The 13,944-nt window shown below is 50.6% G+C and overlaps 2 protein-coding genes across 4 annotated transcripts in view; both read right to left on the bottom strand.

Annotated features, from left to right (window-relative positions):
* Positions 1 to 2,218: 2,218 nt before the first annotated feature.
* Positions 2,219 to 11,514, bottom strand: LOC129137561 (uncharacterized). 3 transcript variants are annotated; one of them, XR_008540234.1, is made up of 5 exons: positions 10,293 to 11,514; positions 7,287 to 7,517; positions 3,924 to 4,078; positions 3,096 to 3,621; positions 2,219 to 2,389 (listed from the first exon to the last, which is right to left on the bottom strand). XR_008540234.1 is itself a non-coding variant. In XM_054670238.1 (4 exons), the coding sequence occupies exons 1-4, from the start codon at positions 10,486 to 10,488 to the stop codon at positions 3,334 to 3,336; spliced, it is 870 nt and encodes a 289-aa protein (XP_054526213.1). In that variant the 5' UTR covers positions 10,489 to 11,514; the 3' UTR covers positions 2,219 to 3,333. The 3 variants fall into 3 exon arrangements, 1 of the variants encoding a protein (XP_054526213.1); XR_010153128.1 differs by having other exon boundaries at positions 2,219 to 2,363; XM_054670238.1 differs by having other exon boundaries at positions 2,219 to 3,621.
* The window catches only part of LOC129137562 (uncharacterized), a 61,228-nt gene continuing 57,593 nt past the window's right edge, over positions 10,310 to 13,944 (bottom strand). The window contains exon 7 of the transcript XR_010153129.1: positions 10,310 to 10,440. The gene's annotated coding sequence lies outside the window, so the exon portion shown is untranslated. The remainder of the gene's footprint in view (positions 10,441 to 13,944) is intronic.

The following is a 13,944-nucleotide window of genomic DNA, read 5'->3' as shown; positions in this document are numbered from 1 at the left end:
CATTCTACAAAGTCAATATAGAAGAGTCAGTTGTATTCCTATATGCCAGGAATGAACACTTGGAATGGGAAATTTGGAAAACACCACCATATACAGTACCATCAAATACATGAAATACTTGGGGGTATATTTGACAAAAGATGAGCAAGCTCTGTAATTGAAAGCTACAAAACGTTGCTGTGAGAATTAAAGATGTAAATAAATGAGAGATACACTGAGCAGATTGGAAGAGTCGATATTGTTAAGACATCAGTTCTCCCCAGGTTGATGTACAGACTCAACACAATTCCAACCAAAATATCAGGGAGCCTTTTTTGGGAGAGTGGGGATAGGGCTAAACATTGACAAGCTAGTTCTAGAAGTTATATGAAAATACAAAGATCTAGCATAGCCAAAACAACTTTGGAAAAGTGCACCAAGCTACTCCTGATACCAAGAAATATTATAAAGCGACAGTAGCAAAGGCAGTGTGGTATAGTCATAAATATAGACCTGTTGTAGATCCAGGGAAAACAGTAGAAAGTTCAGAAAGACTACACATTTATGGTCAATGGATTTCCAACAAAGGCACTTAAGCAGTTTTATGGGGAAAGCATAATGATTTTTGGTTGTGTGTGTGTGTGTGTGTGTGTGTGTGTGTGTGTGTGTTTTGAGATAGTCCAGCTCTGTCACCCACACTGGAGTGCAGTGGCCACAATTATAGCTTACAGCAGCCTCGACCTCCTGAGATCCAGGAATCCTCCCACCTGAGCCTCCTTAGTAACTGGAACCACAGGCATGTGCTGCTGCATGCATCCAATTTTTTATTTTTTTATTTTTAGTTTTAAAATTTATTTATTTTGAGACAGAGTCTCGCTCTGTCGCAAAGGCTGGAGTGCAGTGGCATGATCTCCGCTCACTGCAAGCTCCACCTCCCGGGTTCACACCATCCTCCTGCCCCAGCCTCCCGAGTAGCTGGGACTACAGGCAGCCGCCACCACGCCCTGCTAATTTGTATTTTTAGTAGAGACGGGGTTTCACCGTGTTAGCCAGGATGGTCTCGATCTCCTGACCTCGTGATCCACCTGCGTCGGCCTCCCAAAGTGCTGGGATTACAGGCGTGAGTCACTGTGCCCGGCCTAATTTTTTGCTTTTTGTAGAGATGGGGTCTTGCTGTGTTGCCCAGGCTGGTCTCTAACTCCTGCTCAAGAACTCCTGTCCCGGTCTCCCAGTGTTGGGATTACAGGCAGGAGCCACCACACTGGCCCAATAAGGAAGCTTTGTGTGGTAGGTAGAATAATTGTCCTCAAATATTGTCAGGTCCAAATCTCTGGACCTTGTGAATATGTCACATTACATGACAATAGGGACTTCGCAGAAGTAAGTGCAGGATCTTGGATGGGGGATCCTGGATTATCTAGGTGGACACAATCTAATCTCATGAGCCCTTAAAAGTCAAGACTATTCTTTGGCTATGGTTGGTCAGAGAATGATGTGATGGAAGGAAGGACAGGCATGACAGGGACTCAAGTCCCTCATTTCTGGGGTTGAAAAAGGCATGAGCCAAGATATGGGGGAAGCCTCTGTAGGCTGAGAAGGACCTCTGGCTGACAGAAGGGAAACACAGACCTCAGTGCTACAACTGCATGAAACAATTCTGCCAGTAGCCCATGTGGGCAAGGAGACGGATTCTCCCCTGGAGCTTCTGGAAAGGAAGGCAGCCCTGCTGACACCCTGATTTCAGCCAGGAGAGCCCTTGTATCAAATTTCTGACCTATGGAACTGTGATGAAATACATCTGTGTTATTTTAATTCCCTCAAACTGTGGTCATGTGTTACGGCAGCACTAGAAAATTGACGTATGTTATAACTCTATAATAAGGAACGACCCAGTTTAACCATGGGCAAAAGAGGCGAACAGACACTTTACCAAAGAAGATTGATGGATGACAGATAAGTGGGGGAAAAGATGTTCAACATCAATAGTCATTAGGGGAGTGTAAGAGCCACAGTGAGATACACAGTCACTAGAATGGCTAAAAGGAAACAGACCACGCCAATGCTGGCCCGGATACGCAGCCCCTGCCAACTCCCCTGCACAGTCGGGAGGAATGCAGAATGGTGCAGCGATTTGGAAACAGTTTGGCAGCCTCTTAAACAATGAATAGTTTACCCCCCATATGAACTGACCACATCATCCTTGCTATTTGCCCAAGAGAAACAAAATAATGTCAAAGACTTGTCCATGACTGCTCATAGCAGCTTTATTCATAATAGCCAAAAATTGCAGAGAGGGGCTGAGGGTGATGGCCCACGTTTGTAATCCCAGCACTTTCAGAGGCCAAGGCAGGAGGATGACTTGAGGCCAGGAGTTCCAGACCAGCCTGGGAAACACAGTGAGACACCATCTCTACAAAATATTTAAAAAATTAGCCACATGTGTTGGTGCATGCCTGTAGTCCCAGCTGCTCAGGAGGGTGAGGTGGGAGGATCACTTAAACCCATGAGGTTGAGGCTATGGTGAGCTATGATGGTGCCACTGCACTCCTGCTTGGGTGACAGAGCAAGACCCTGCTTTAGTTTGGTTTTGTTTTTTGAGATGGAGTCTCGCTCTGTTGCCCACGCTGGAGTGCAATGGCACGATCTCGGCTCACAGCAAACTCCGCCTCCTGGATTCAAGCAATTCTCCTGCCTCAGCCTCCCAAGTAGCTGGGATTACAGGCGCCCACCACCACGCCCGGCTAATTTTTGTATTTTTAGTAGAGATGGGGTTTCCCCATGTTGGCCAGGCTAGCCGTGAACTCCTGACCTCAGGTGATCTGCCCGCCTCAGCCTCCCAAAGTGCTGGGATTACAGGCATGAGCCCACACGCGCAGCCAAGACCCTGTCTTTAAACAAACAAACAAAAAAATCAAAAACAATTCTGATATCCATAAAGGACAGATAAAGAAATGGTGGCATTTGCATACAACGGAAAACCATTTAGCCACTAAAAAGGATGAGTTATTGATGGATAAATCTCAAAGAAATTATGTTGAGTAGTGTGTGACCAAAAAATTCCCCTTTATACAAAATTCTATAAAATACAAAGAAATATATTTTGACAAAAAACATACCAGTGGTTTCCATTCAGTGGGTGGCTGGAGACTGGAGTGAGGGGATTCCAAAGAGGAGAAGGAAACTTTGAGGGTGATGGAGATGGTCACCATCTTAACTGTAGAGCTGGTTCACAGACATTCACACGTCAAAACGGATCAATTTGCACGTTTTAAATATGTGCGGTGCATTGTCCATTGATTATATTCTCTCACGTGGGCATCACCGACAGGAGTTCTGTCTATTTCAGTCACCGTTTCACCCAACTCCTGGAACAGAGCCTGACGCAGGGCGGGTGCCCAGCACACGTGGGGAAGAACAGTGAGTGTCCGGCTGCACGCAGGGTTCTGACAGTGCTTCCAGCCCGGATGCTCTGCTCTTCCCACACACCCTCTTCCTTGTGAGGCAGCTGGAATCACTCTGTTGCCTGCATTCCCGGTTCCCGACATCACACCTGGGTTGTTTGGGAGGCCAAGGGAGCAGCTGTAGGTGCCACTGCAGAAGTCCGTCTTCTCTGCTAATGCTGAGCTTTTTTCTCTCTTGTCCCTGGCATGCAAATAACCAGCCTGTTCACATTCCACCCTCTCACCTGGGCCTTCCCTCTGGCCCTCACCCACCATAATCCTGGTCATGTGGCCTTCTGCAGGCAAGTATGTGGGGGTGGGGTGGTATAGGGGCACCATCCCTTGTCCTAGCTCCTCTCGGAGCCTCCACCAGATCAGGAAGAGCAGGCATAAGGCCCACAGGGCCCCACAGTGGCCGCCAGAGGGCTTCTCTGCAGGCCATGTAACGGATTATTGATGTCATCGATTTGCAAAAAGGAAAGCTGGGCCTTTGTGGAGACACACCTGGAGGCTGCTGCCAGGCAGCACTGATTCTTCCTTGGAGTGGGCTGGGAAGGCAATCGTCTTCCGAACGCTAAGGACCTGTGGGCTCCACGCCGGGCCTTTGACTAATGTCTTACACTTGGAGATTCTCTGCTGCTTTCTATCATCAGCCCTGGCTTTCTGATCCATTCCCCACCAGGCAAGGAAAGAAAGGAAGCGTTTATATTAATCTATACCAATGTAAACGGGAAAGAACGCACCACCCCTTGCAGGACCAGCCACAGCATTTGCCAAGGGCCCGTCACAAAATGAAAGGCTGTGGGGCCCCTTGTTCAAAAGTTATTCACAATTTCAAGATGGTGACCGTGGAGCATTAAACCCAGCTGCAGCCTGCTGAGCTCGGGGCCTGTGGGCCTGCATGGGTCACACCTGTGAAGCTGGCCCAGCCACACGCAGTGACTCATTGCCCAGAACATCAGCCAAGAGCGTTTTCTCACCAACAGCAGGCCTTGTTTTAGAGGATGAGCTGGGACAGATATGAGGGGGCTGAGCCACGAGACCCCCGGGATGCCTTCTCCCAGGGCGGAGGGTGCCAGCTTGAACGCTCCCGGCACTAAGACGTCTCCACTACAAGGCTGCCTGGGGTCCACATCCACATTGCTTTATTTTTATTTGAGATGGACTTTCGCTCTTGTTGCCTAGGCTGGAGTGCAGTGGCGTGATCTCGGCTCACCACAACCTCCGCCTCCCGGGTTCAAGTGATTCTCCTGTCTCAGCCTCCTGAGTAGCTGGGATTACAGGCATGCACCACCACACCTGGCTCATTTTGTATTTTTAGTAGAGACAGGGTTTCTCCATGTTGGTCAGGCTGGTCTCAAACTCCCAACCTCAGGTGATCCGCCCACCTAGGCCTCCCAAAGTACTGGGATTACAGGCGTGAGCCACCACACCTGGCCTATTGCTTTAAAATTCACCTAAGTTCAATAGGGTCCCACTGAGGCAGGGCCTGTATCAGGCACTGGTGAGAAACAGATGAAGCTGCCTTGAGGTGCCCACAGGCCAGCGTCCCATGTAATGGGCTGTACCGTGTGGACCACCCTGAGGAGACCCCTGGCCTCTCAGAGGATGGAAACAACTCCTCTCCCCTCCTCCAACCCTGTCCCTTCCCACACAGGGAGCACTGTCCCACCCCATGCCAACCTCCTCACTCAGGACTCCTGATAGCTCTGTCCTATGGTCTGAAGGTTTGCCCCTCCCCCAAATTCCTATGTTGAAACCTAATCCCCAATGACATGGTTTTAAGAGGTGGGGCTGGCCGGACATAGTGCCTCATGCTTGTAATCCCAGCACTTTGAGAGGCTGAGGCAGGCAGATAACCTGAGGTCAGGAGTTCAAGACCAGCCTGGCCAACATGGTGAAATCCCATCTCAATTAAAAATATAAATAAACTAAAATACAAATACCACTAAAAATCCAATTATCCAGGAATGGTGGCGGATTCCTGTAATCCTAGCTACTCGGGAGGCTGAGGCAGGAGAATCACTTGAACCTGGGAGGCAGAGGTTGCAATAAGCCAAGATTGCACCATTGCACTACACCCTGGGTGAGAAGAGTGAAACTCGGTCTCAAAAAAAAAAAAAAAAAAAATGTGGTGGGGCTGTTGGGAGGTGATGAGTCCTGAGGGCCCTCCATCCTCATCAGTGGCATTTAGCGCTCAAGGGAGCTTGTCTTCGCCTTCTACCACGATGATGGAGAGTGCGCCATTTATGATACAGACAGCAGCCCTCACCAGACACAGAACCTGCCTCGATCTTGGACTTCCCAGCCTCCAGCCCTGTGAGAAATCCATTTCTGTTGTTTATAAATTACCCAGTCTTGGGTATTTTGTTACAGCAGCCAAGGAAGGGTCAGATCCTACAAGGGGCTAAGGCTACATTGGCCCTGCCAGGCTGGGCGGTGGCACAGAAGGTGAGGACGCTGATGGTCGGTCCAGGCTGGCCGAGGCTACCACGCTCCATCAACCCTCCCTGACCGTCTTGGGTGTCAACTGCAGACCTGGTGAGCCTGGCAGAGCGTTAGGGCAGGTCACCCTCGGCACCGAGACCAGGCACGCTGCTGGCCTCAAGACAAACGTTCCTGCTTCTTAACCCCACATGGGACTAGGATGAGGGGAGGAAGTAACATATGTTATTGTCACTACTACGTCCACCTTACAGAGGAACTTTAGGGCGCGAGATGACTTAGTGATGTCAATCTGGATGGTAAAAGTCGCACACGGGGGTCAGGCCCTGGCCTGTGACGTGGCAGAAGAGCAGTGTCCGCTTCTATAAAAGCTGACCCAGAAGACAATAGTGCTGGTCACCCAGGTAGACACACTGCCCCCCAGGGATGTCATGCTGCTCCACGGGGAAGTCACTGTACTTTCTGCTCCTGGTTTTCAGGAAGGTGGCAAAAGTAATCCATCGCTCTGCAGAGGACTTTGGCGTTGGCCACTTCTTTTGTTTTTTTTTTGAGATGGAGTCTCACTCTGTCACCCAGGCTGGACTGCAGTGGCGTGATCTCAGCTCACTGCAGCCTCCGCCTCCCAGATTCAAGCAATTCTCCTTCCTCAGCTTCCTGAGTAGCTAGGATTACAGGCGCGTGCCACCACGCCCAGCTAATTTTTGTATTTTTAGTAGAGATGGGGTTTTGCCACGTTGGTCAGGCTGGTCTCGGACTCCCGGCCTCGTGATCCGCCTGCCTTGGCCTACCAAAGTGCTGGAATTGCAGGCATGAGCCACCGCGCCTGGCCTTTTTTTTTTTTTTTTGAGATGGAGTCTCACTCTGTCGCCCAGGCTGGAGTGCAGGGCCCAGAGCCCATCTCTCTCAGCCAGAATGACCAGCGTGCATCAATCTCTCCTGTGTTTGGGGTTCGTACGCCAACATGTATGAACATTATCATGTTGACAGCTACCACCTACTGCCTGTTTTCTATGGCCCCAGCTTTGCAGTGACTGTTTTATAAACAGTAACTCATTTGCTTCTCCTAACAACCGTATACAGTAAAGCCATTACCATCCCCATTTTTTAATGAATAAACACTAGTCGGACCATCAGAACAGACTCCAGAGACAGCTGTAGTGGTGTGAATGGTGGTTCCCCTTCAAAGACACATCCACCTGGAACCCGTCCAGATGACCTTTTTTGGGAAAAGGGCCTTTGCAGATATAAGTTAATGATTTCAAGATCAGATCATCCTGGTTATCCAGGTGGGCCCTAAATGCAACAGCAAGTGTTTTTATAAGAGACAGGACGAGAAGAGTCCCCCCGAAGACAGAGGCAGACAGTGGAGCCATGTGGGCCGCGGGAAGCTGGAAGAGGTGGGGAAGAGGGAGCCGCACTCACCGGCCCGCATGGCGCTGTTGGTGAGCCTGGGGCTGTGCAGCACCTCCTCCTCGTCCAGCTGGCACAGCACCTTGGCCTGGCGCAGGTGGGGGGTGAGGCGGCTGGGGCAGATGCAGCGTACGATCCTGTGGCGGTGGCTCTCCATCATCTCCCACACTGTCTCCTCGTCCAGTGCCGTGAGTGCGGAGTCCCTGCGGCACAGTTCCCCCATGGCTGGGCGCTGGGAGGACCCTAGGAGGGGTGGCCATGGGGGTGGAGTTGTCAGGGAAGCATGACCCCAGGATAGCCAGGGTGACACCGTTTTAAAATCAACTCCATCGTAAAATTAGCAAGGCGCACTCTTTGCCAGTCAGAACCCACAGTCCTGAGATGTTTACGGCAGAGGAAGCATTCCAGTGGCCATTTGCCATTCTGGTTTCTCCCTCTGTGTAAGATTGAGTGCCACGGCCCCACCTGCTCTACCCCAATCCTAAGCAATAAAGTCACTAAATCACACTTTATTGTGTCAGTTACAGCTTTTTCTAAAAAATTAAAGTAAAGAAATACTTTTTTTTTTTTTTAGAAATTCATCTAAAATAATGGTAGTAGGCTAGGCGTATTGGCTCACGCCTATAATCCCAGCACTTTGAGAGGCGAAGGGGGAAGGATTGCTCAAGCCTAGGAGTTCGAGACCAGCCTGGCAAATATGGTGAAACACTGTCTCTACTAAAAATACAAAAATTAGTCAGGCATGGTGGTATGCACCTGCAATCCCAGCTACTTAGGAGGCTGAGGCAGGAGGATCACTTGAGCCTGGGATACAGAGGTTGTGGTGAGCTGAGATTGTGCCATTGCACTCCAGCCTGGGTGACAGAGGGAGACCCTGTCCCGGTAAACAAACACACAAACAAACAAACAAATAACAGTAGGGGTGCTGCACTTTGGAAATGCTGCTTTATATGTTCTTTATGAAAGGTAATTTTCATTAGAAGCAAGACTGTCGGCTTCTCTAGAGCCGAGATCGTGCCACTGCACTCCAGCCTGGGCGACAGAGCAAGACTCTGTCTAAAAAAACAAAGAAAAAGTTTCCATTGTTTTCATCTACGCAGCAGGTGGTCCCTTGTTTGCAGCGGCCCAGGACAGTGCGCAGACAGAGGACTGCGCAGAGGACTCCACTTGAGGGAAATGTGCTGGGGAGTGACACTGGGCACAAGTGCCTCGCAGAAGACACTTCAGGGTAGTAACGGCCAGCACTGCTCAGCTGCGGGGGGTGTGGGCTTCCAAAGATGGCGAGGCAGACAGAGGGTGGACAGGTCCCCGAAAGGGCTGAGCTGCAGCTGATCTGGGGCCGCCACCAGGGCTGATGTCCCAAGCCCAGGTCTGTCTGGACAGAATACACAAAGCAGGTCGCCGTTACAGCCTGGAACACCTGCTCTTCAGGGGACATGCTGGCTAGTGCAGACTCTAAGAGCTGTTGGAGGTCCTCAGCCGTCACCTGCCCAGCCTCCCATCCCAGCGAGAGATGAGCTGTGTCCCCCACTGTGCCCCTGCCTGAGCCCCTCTCTGGCATCAACATAAGGCCATTAGCCCATTAATCCATCTAAATAATTTTAAAATGTTTTAAAACTGTGCACTGTTTTCAGCATATTAAAAAATCCTGCAAATAACAAATACCCTGCAAATAACAAATATCCACATACCTACCGTGTGGATTCAACCATCTTGACATTCTGCACTTCAGGTTTCTTTTTAAGGAAACGCGAGGCAGATGGCACCTTTTTGTTCTCTTCAGTCCCTCTTCCCTCCCTCTCTGGCCAGACATTCTAAAATCATTTAAAAATGATTTTTTTTTGAGGTAGGGTCTCACTCTGTTGCCCAGGCTGGAACGCAGTAGCGTGATCGTGGCTCACTGCAGTCTTGAACTCCCAGACCCAAGCAATCCTCCCACCTCAGCCTCTCAAGTAGCTGAGACCACAGGCATGCGCCACCATGCCTGGCTTATTTTTAATTTTTGTAGAGATGGAATCTTCGTATGTTGCTCAGGCTGGTCTCGAACTTCTGGGCTCAGGTGATCTGTCTACCTCAGCCTCTGAAAGTGCTGGGATTACACTCCAGCCTAAAAATGATATTTTAAAAATCATTTCCTACAAGTGGAAGTGTGTATAAACAGTACATAGCATCTTTGCGTGATACTTCATGCAGACAGCAGCTTTACCTCAACAGTGCCTTCAGTGTTAGCTGGAACTTCACAGAAACTATCGTTCTGTGCAAGGCTGTACGGCTTCTGAGGTTTCTCATACTGATACATGCAGCTTGATACATGCACGGTCCTTTAAACTGTGCACTGGATTCAATGATATGAATAACCACAGTGGACTTACGCTCCTGTGGGAGGATATCAGGTTGTGCCTAATTTTTCTCCACTGCTCACAGAGCTGCAGCCACCGCCTTTGTTAATCTCCTGGGCACAGGTGGGAGCGATTCCTCACAGACCCATGAATTCCTGTGACTTGATTCTTTTCATTTGGAATGAGAGACTGGACCACTGGAGACAGATGCCTCTTGCAGGGATCTGTATGCTAAAAATACTTGAAAATCAGAGCAAATCAACACCTGTCATCTGAAAAATGGAAAATGGGCTGGGCGCAGTGGCTCATGCCTGTAATCCCAGCACTTTGGGAGGCCAAGGCGGGCAGATCATCTGAGGTCAGGAGTTTGAGACTAGCCTGACCAACATGGCGGAACCCCGTCTCTACTAAAAATACAAAAATTAACCAGGCATGGTGACGGGTGCCTGTAGTCCCAGCTACTTGAGAAGCTGAGGCAGGACAATTGCTTGAACCTGGGAGGCGGAGGTTGCAGTAAGCTGAGATTGCATCATTGCACTCCAGCCTGGGTGACAGAGTGAGACTCCATCTCAAAAACTAAAAGATAAAAATAAAACATGGAAAATGATCGTTGGAGAGTCGTGTGTGCAGGAGCAGCGCCACAAGCCGTCCCAGGAGCCGGGTCTCCGGAAGTACTCACCAAGGTTCTCAGGTTTGCTTTTGCAGGAGCTCCGTGCAGCAGGGTGGGGTCCACAGTCCCCGCAGTGTCTCCAAAGCCCAGTGTGGTGCCAGCTGCCTCCTTTCTCTGCGGGCTGCTGGGTGGGATGGAGCTGGGCAGAAGGAAGAGCCTGAAGCCAAAGCAGCACCAGGTGAATGGACCGTGATTTCAAAGCCATGTGACCTGTTCCAAAACTCAAAGTTCGGTCACAACCACCGCAAGCGGCGGGGAAAAGACGTCAAACTCGGATCCGGGAAATAACTCGACGGACCTTTGACCCCTGTGGTTTTCCCAGTAACTATTGAAGCTTCCTTAGCGCTTGGAAGCAGACTTCTAGAATGGACCTGGGCTTTGAACCCTAGACTACCAAGGAGAGTTGACAGGCGCAGTAGTTATCCAAAGCACCCACAGGCCTGTCTGCAGCTCCCCACAGGGCCAGGCCACTCGTACCCTTCTGCTGAGTCTCCTTGCCCCGAAGGAAGAACAGCTGGAGAGGACAGTGACGGGCGCAGAGGCCCGGGTGGGCAGGTGAGGAGGAGAGGAGAACCAGCCGAGGGCAGCTCTGCCTCATTCCTTCTGATCTCAGTCCTGTTTCTCACTGGAACAGGTGATTGAGGCTTGCGAGTCAGGGTGTCACTGATTGTGGCCCCCAGCTAAAGAATGCTGAAGCCTTGACCCCCAGTACCTGTAAATAGCACCTCATTTGGGAATAAGTCTCTGCCAGCGTAATCAAGTTGAGGTCATTAGGGTGGGCCCTAGTCCAGGGATGGGTGCCCTTATAACAAGAGGAGAAGGGCTGGGTGCAGTGGCTCAGGCCTGTAATCCCACACTTTGAAAGGCCAAGGCGGGCAGATTGCTTGAGCTCAGGAGTTTGAGACCAGCCTGGGCAACACAGTGAGACCTTGTCTCTGCTAAAATCTGCTAAAAAAAATTTTTTTTTTTGAGACAGAGTCTTGCTCTTGTCTCCCAGGCTGCAGTGCAATGGCACAATCTTGGCTCACTGCAACCTTTGTCTCCCGGGTTCAAGCAATTCTCCTGCCTCAGCCTTCTGAGTATCTGGGATCACAGGTGCATGCCACAATGCCCAGCTAATTCTTTATTTTTAGTAGAGACAAGGTTTCACCATGTTGGCCAGGCTGGTCTCGATCTCCTGACCTCAAGTGGTTCGCCTGCCTCGGCCTCCCAAATCACTGGGATTACAGGCGTGAACAACTGCACCTGGCCCAAAAAATTTTTTTTTTAATTAGCCAGGTGTTGTGGTGCACACCTGTAGTCGCAGCTACTCAGGAGGCTGAGGTGGGAGGATCGCTTGAGCCTGGGAGGTGTAGGTTGCAGAGCTGAGATAGTGCCACTCCACTCCAGCCTGGATGACAGAGCAAGACCCTGTCTTAAAAAAACAAGAAAGAAGAAGAAGAAGAAGAGGAGAAGGGCCCTAGACCTAGACACCCCATGATCACCCCATGTTGGCAGAGGCCGAGACTGGAGTGACACGCCAAGGGTCGGTGGCAACACTAGAAACTCAAGAGAAGGCATGAAGCAGACCCTCCCTGGAGCCTTCATGAGGGTGCGGCCCTGCTGACCCCTGGAGTGTGGACTTCTGGGCTCCAGAACCATGAGCAAATACATTTCTGTTGTTTTAAGCCACCCAGTTTGTGGTCATTTATGACGGTAGCCAGAGGGAGCGTGCACAGGGGCAAAGGCGATGTGGAAATTGTCCGTCCATCTCCAGGGATGCGCTGCCAATGGGCACACTCCCACCGAAGGCTCCTGAGCTCCTGGGCCTCCACCCAGTAGAAGCCTGCATCGCTAGCGTCTGACTCCAAGTCAGAATGATCCTCTGCCCCACTTCAGGACCAGCTATATCGTCTGTGGAGCTCAGGGCAAAATGAAAGGATGGTGCGTTTGTTTTAAAAACGTATTCAGAATTTCAAGGCAGCAATAGCAGAGCAATAAAGTCAGCCCAGGGCCCCCACTCCAGCCCTGCCCTGCATCACTGAGGGGTCTTCAGGCCCCCTGTCTATCAGGGTGGTAGCTAAAGGTAGGGGATGTTTCCTTTACAGATGATGGAATGTCCTAAAGTTAACTGTGGCGGCGATTGCACACATCTGTGAATACACTAGAAGCATCTTAAACGGGTGAATTGTGTGCCGTATGGGTTATAGCTCTTCCTTTTTTTTTTTTTTTTGAGACAAGGTCTTGCTCTGTTGCTCAGGCTGGAGTGCAATGGTGCAATCTCAGCTCACGGCAGCATCCGTCTTCTGGGCTTAAGTGATCCTCTACCTTAGCCTCCGGAGTATCTGGGAATACAGATATGTGCCGCCATGCCAGGCTCATTGTTGTTGTTGTTGTTGTTTTTTGTAGAGATGGGGGTCTCACTATGTTGCCTGGGCTGGTCTCAAACTCCTAGGCTCAAGTGATCCTCCCACCTCAGCCTCCGAAAGTGCTAGGATTATACGTGTGAGCCACTGTGTCTGGCTGTGAGTTATATCTCAACAAAGTTGTTTAACAAAAAAAAAAGATCCAGGCTTGGTGCAGTGGCTCATGCCTGTAATTTGGAAGGCAGAGGCAGGAGGATCACTTGAGCCCAGGAGTTCAAGACTAGCCTAGCAACATAGCACGATCCTGTCTCTAAAAAAAAAAAAAAAAAAAAAAAGATCCGAGAGCAGCTGGCAATCCCACCCTGCCTCCTGCTTCCCTCTCTCATCCCTGCCAGGAAGCAGGAGGAGGGTGGGATGAGGAGGTCCCTGCAGTGCCCAGTTCTGCCCCTGCCACCCCAGGGCCAGTGCTCGGGGTCCACAGTGCGTGGGACACCGGCACCCTCTTTCCTTTCTCTTCGTTTTCAGCCTAGGCTGGGCCCCCATCCCAGCCAGGCCCTGCCTTTCAGTGCCCCCACCACAAGCGGGCTTCCTCTCTTGCCAGCTCCTGTTCTCTGCCAGGAGGTGTCGGGCAGGAGCACGTGCTCTGGGCGTTTCCCTGCCAGCCTCCTCCCTTCCATCCCCTTGGCTTCCTCATTCCAGAATCCCTGTTCACCTCAGCTGACCCTGTGACCCCCTAGGAATGTCTCTGGCTCCTGCAGAGGCGTCTGGGGTTCCCCTCATGCCTTCTTAGAGGACAACCAGTGGGCGCAGTCGCTCTGTCACATCAAGCCCGAAGTCTCCAGGTCAAACCCAACAAAGGATCAGGGCAGCCTCCTGTACCTCCCTCCCCAGCTCCTGGTGAAATGAACCAAATGTTGCTTTTTAAAAAGTTAAAAAAATAAATAAGTGAATAAAGCAGCAACCACAAAATGAGGAAAGGAAAACAACTTTTCTGCCACAAACTGAAAAATAGCAGGCCGGGCATGGTGGCTCACACCTGCAATCCCAGAACTTTGGGAGGCTGAGGCAGGCAGATCGCTTGAGCCCAGGAGTTTGAGACCAGCCTGGGTGACATGGCGAAACCCTGTCTCTACAAAAAATACAAAAATTAGCCGGGCATGGTAGCGTGAGCCTGTGGTTCCCAAGCTACTTGGGAGGCTGAGGTGGCAGGATCACTTAAGCCCGGGAGGCAGAGGTTGCAGTGAAATGAGATTGCATCACTGCACTCCAGCCTGGATGACAGACTGAGACCCTGTCTTAAAAAAAAAAAGAAAGAA

Source organism: Pan troglodytes, chromosome 19 (assembly GCF_028858775.2).
Source record: "Pan troglodytes isolate AG18354 chromosome 19, NHGRI_mPanTro3-v2.0_pri, whole genome shotgun sequence".
NCBI classification, from domain to species: domain Eukaryota; kingdom Metazoa; phylum Chordata; class Mammalia; order Primates; family Hominidae; genus Pan; species Pan troglodytes.
Note: the sequence above shows the minus strand (reverse complement) of the source record. Positions and strands in the feature narration are given on the sequence as shown.

Coding starts and splice junctions, on each gene's coding strand:
- LOC129137561 (XM_054670238.1), bottom strand. CDS start 10,488: ATGGCTTTGAAATCACGGTCCATTCACCTGGTGCTGCTTTGGCTTCAG. Junction 4,079..7,286: donor CAACAGCGCCATGCGGGCCG/GTGAGTGCGGCT, acceptor TGGATCAGAAAG/CCAGGGCTGATGATAGAAAG. Junction 3,622..3,923: donor TGCCTGGCAGCAGCCTCCAG/GTGTGTCTCCAC, acceptor TTTGCATGCCAG/GGACAAGAGAGAAAAAAGCT.